General features: G+C 36.3%; 1 protein-coding gene across 2 annotated transcripts; it reads left to right on the top strand.

Moving 5' to 3' along the window:
- Window positions 1–357: 357 nt before the first annotated feature.
- Window positions 358–2,139, top strand: LOC6652023 (pyruvate kinase). 2 transcript variants are annotated; one of them, XM_047012512.1, is made up of 2 exons: window positions 358–2,050; window positions 2,110–2,139. In XM_047012512.1, exons 1-2 carry the CDS (start codon window positions 400–402, stop codon window positions 2,130–2,132), a joined length of 1,674 nt encoding a protein of 557 aa, XP_046868468.1. In that variant the 5' UTR covers window positions 358–399; the 3' UTR covers window positions 2,133–2,139. The 2 variants fall into 2 exon arrangements, with proteins under 2 accessions (XP_046868468.1, XP_023036757.2); XM_023180989.2 differs by lacking the exon at window positions 2,110–2,139 and having other exon boundaries at window positions 358–1,521; window positions 1,580–1,645.
- The last annotated feature ends 1,331 nt before the right edge of the window (window positions 2,140–3,470 follow it).

Here is a 3,470-nt window from a genome sequence, read left to right as displayed (position 1 = left end):
TTTGCAGTTTAATTGGCTAATATTACAATCCCAAGTTTTATTAAAATCTGACTGTAAATAGGTAAGTTATGCAACTAAACGTATTAAGACGGCGTTTAACACTTAGTTGGTTCCACCTGGGGAAATTGCAATAGTAACTTGGTTGGTAGTAGACTTGGTTGTGCTTGACAATAGAAGAGTCAAGTCTTATGTACAAATTATTTATGGCTTTTTGGAAGGCCCTTTGTGTTTAAAAGTCTAGTGTGATTTTTAAAGCTGGCTTTGAAAAAATGTTCCAAACTAACCATTTGTGTGATCGAAATTGTTTTGAATAAATACATATATATATATATAAATATATATATACTTTCTCTCTCGTAAATTTAACAAAATCGTAAAGTGTTAATTATAAAATTCAAAATGTCTTTCTCAGCTAAAGATAATCTTAAAGAGGGATCGACACAATTGGCTCACATTTGCGAATTAGACGCTCAAAGTCAAGCTTCTCATCGGCGTCTAGTAACAATTATTGCAACTATATCTCGAACCTCACGTAACCTGGAAACTATTTACAATATGCTACTAAAAGGCGTTAATGTATTTCGTTTAAATTTCTCTCATGAATCGCATGAGCTCCATACCAAAACAATTGAATTGGTAAACGACGCACTTGAGCGTATTAAAAAGGAAACCGGTCAAACAGTTACGGTCGCATTTGCTGTAGACACACGAGGCCCGCAAATAAGAACTGGACTATTAGAAGGTGGCAATGAAATATTAATGCGAAATGGGGATAATATACGGCTTTCAATTAATCGTGATCTATACGACAAAGGCAACAAAGATGCTATCTACGTTGACTATCCAAACATAATCAATCTTACAAAGCCGGGTGACCGCGTTTTTATAGATGATGGTAAGCTTTTTTTAATAATCCTAGAGGTTGGAGTGGATGGCCTTGTATGCGAAGTGTTACAAGGAGGATCTTTGGGCAATAACTGTAACGTAATATTACCTGAGGTTGAAGTGGATCTACCGGCCGTGTCAGAAAAAGATATGTATGACATACAGTTTAGCTTACAGGCTAACGTGGACTTTTTATTTGCTTCTGCTGTTCGAAGCGCTAAAAATATAAAGGAGTTACGCTCCGTATTGGGAGACAAGGGAAAACATATTAAGATTATAGCTAAAGTTGATAGCAAAATTGCTTTAAGTCGGGTGTCAGAAATAATGCGTTCAGCGGATGGTTTGCTTTTGTCAAGAGCTGATTTGGGAACCCAAATTCCTGTGGAAAAACTTTTTATTACCCAAAAGACAGTTTTAAGTCAGTGTAATAAAGCTGGAAAGCCGGTTATTGTTGCTTCTCACATACTTGAAACTATGCGATACAATCCATTTCCAACTCGTGCAGAGTGCTTTGATCTAGCAAATGCAATTATTGATGGCGCTGATTGTATTATGTTGTCATCCGAGGTCGCCATAGGTCTTTATCCTAATGAAACAATAGCAGTCTGTGATGCACTGTGCCGTGAAGCTGAAAAGGTAGTATGGTATCGCGATCTTTTTGCCGATTTAATTCATGAAACACATGGTGAACTAGATGCAGCACATTCCTTGGCAATTGCAGCAGTAGAAACTGCAAAGCGTATCAATGCAACACTTATTATTGTGCTTACCACATCAGGACGATCAGCGGCTCTAATAAGCAAATTTCGCCCTCGGTGTCCAGTATTAGCGGTAACACGTTGCGAAAGGGCCGCTAGATGGGTATACCTACACCGTGGCATCTTGCCAGTGTTATATACCTCCGAGCCGATTGATGATTATGTCAGTGATGTTGATGCTCGCGTAAAGTTTGCATTGACTAGTGCAAAAAAGAGTGGGTTGATAAATGATGGAGATCCCATTGTAATCGTCAGTGCCTGGAAGGACGGAGGTGGCTTTACCAATAATGTCCGTGTGGTGTATTCATTTTTTGAAGCGGACCGTGTAGATTGTCTTTTTCGAGCTGACCGCAGAGTTTCTCGAAAGAACACTACTTTGCAAATCCCCAAAATACTTAAAGAACAAGGCGAGTTTATATTTCTTTGTTCATAGTTCATATATATTAATTTTTTTTTTTTTTTCCAGAAAAAAAAGGAGTACATATTTAAAATTAATTGTGGGAATATTTGTATTTATTAAAATTATGCTATCTTATACAATTTATTTAAAAAGGGGGAATTCTTTTACGCAATTTTATAGAAGGACTGATGGTTTATTCGGCAGTGTAGATGACTTTTGGTCATTTTTTCCAAGGCCACTAACTGCATATGTATGTATATTCAGGATTAGCATGAGCCGAGTGCCTCTGTCCGTCTGTCTGTTCGTATGAACACCTACACCTCGAGGATAATACTTGACTTGAGTAGTTTGTACCCTTTCCGTTCTGGAATTAGAAAAAAAAAACTATTTTCTTTCCCTATTTAACGGAGGTTAGGTCTTAAAGCCCAAAAAAAAACATTATTTTTATGAAGATATAAATAATCTGGAACTATTTTTCATCATTAATAAAACGTACAGGATCATCTGGACAAAAATAAAGTAAGTCGTCGTGTCGCCTTTGGTATACCATGCACCAGGTGACAAAATATTTCAATTTCAACGTATGTATGTCTTCTCTATTCCTTTTACATGGCCGTACGTGGCCGTAGGTTAGTTGCGGCGCACAGTTGGGCCTCTGCTCGGATAGCGTTGCAAAAATACGTTTTTTTATGATCGCAAATTATATATGCAATCGATAGGAAATACTTCAGAGATTATGAATCCGAAAAATTTTTTAAATCGGTTGAGATTCAAGGGTGCTAGAGGCGCCCAAAGTTGAGACATTTTTAGTGAAAAGGAAAAAATGATAATTTAAAAAAAAAAATCGAAACTTTAAAACTGAATATTGGGCGATTTCAATCGATCTTGGATTGGATTTGGTTTTATCTGAAAAGTATGTTCTTTATTAATAGCATGTTTTATAAATTTTAATAATTACTTTAATATTTATTGAACTAGAAGCGTTTAAAAAATGTACTAAATATTGGCATTTTTTTAACTTTGATGGAATAAAACTAGCAAGGCTCAACGGGTATCACTACATACACTAGGTAGGTGAAATATTTACCTATCAGACGTATATAGTCCCAATATGCGGAGACCTGCGACAGCGATGCGTAAGCCATAAAACTAAGGCAACCTAGCCTAAAAAATGCGCTGCAGGTATAAGGAAGAAGAAGAGCGCATGCGTATTGGCCTGTAGCTTCTTTGTATTTAAATGATAACATTGCGTAATGCTGTTTTGCAAATACTACCTGTTTACATATATGCCTTTCTACAATGATAAATAGCCAATTATCTGCTTTGGAAAAAATGACAAGACAGGTAAATGTTATTTAAGTTGATGAAAAGTTTGTCCTATTTGTGGGTTGGTCGTTTTTATTTCCGTTTACCTAATTGGATGTAAA

Source organism: Drosophila willistoni, unplaced genomic scaffold (genome assembly GCF_018902025.1).
Source record: "Drosophila willistoni isolate 14030-0811.24 unplaced genomic scaffold, UCI_dwil_1.1 Seg159, whole genome shotgun sequence".
Taxonomy (NCBI): Eukaryota; Metazoa; Arthropoda; class Insecta; order Diptera; family Drosophilidae; genus Drosophila; species Drosophila willistoni.
The sequence above is the reverse complement of the archived record's forward strand: the minus strand, read 5'-3'. Positions and strand labels throughout refer to the sequence as shown.

Bases quoted from the DNA above. Each gene is read 5' to 3' on its own strand.
- LOC6652023 (XM_047012512.1), top strand. From the start codon at position 400: ATGTCTTTCTCAGCTAAAGATAATCTTAAAGAGGGATCGACACAATTG. The intron at 2,051-2,109 runs GCGAGTTTATAT...TTTTTTTTCCAG, and splicing joins CAAAATACTTAAAGAACAAG to AAAAAAAAGGAGTACATATT.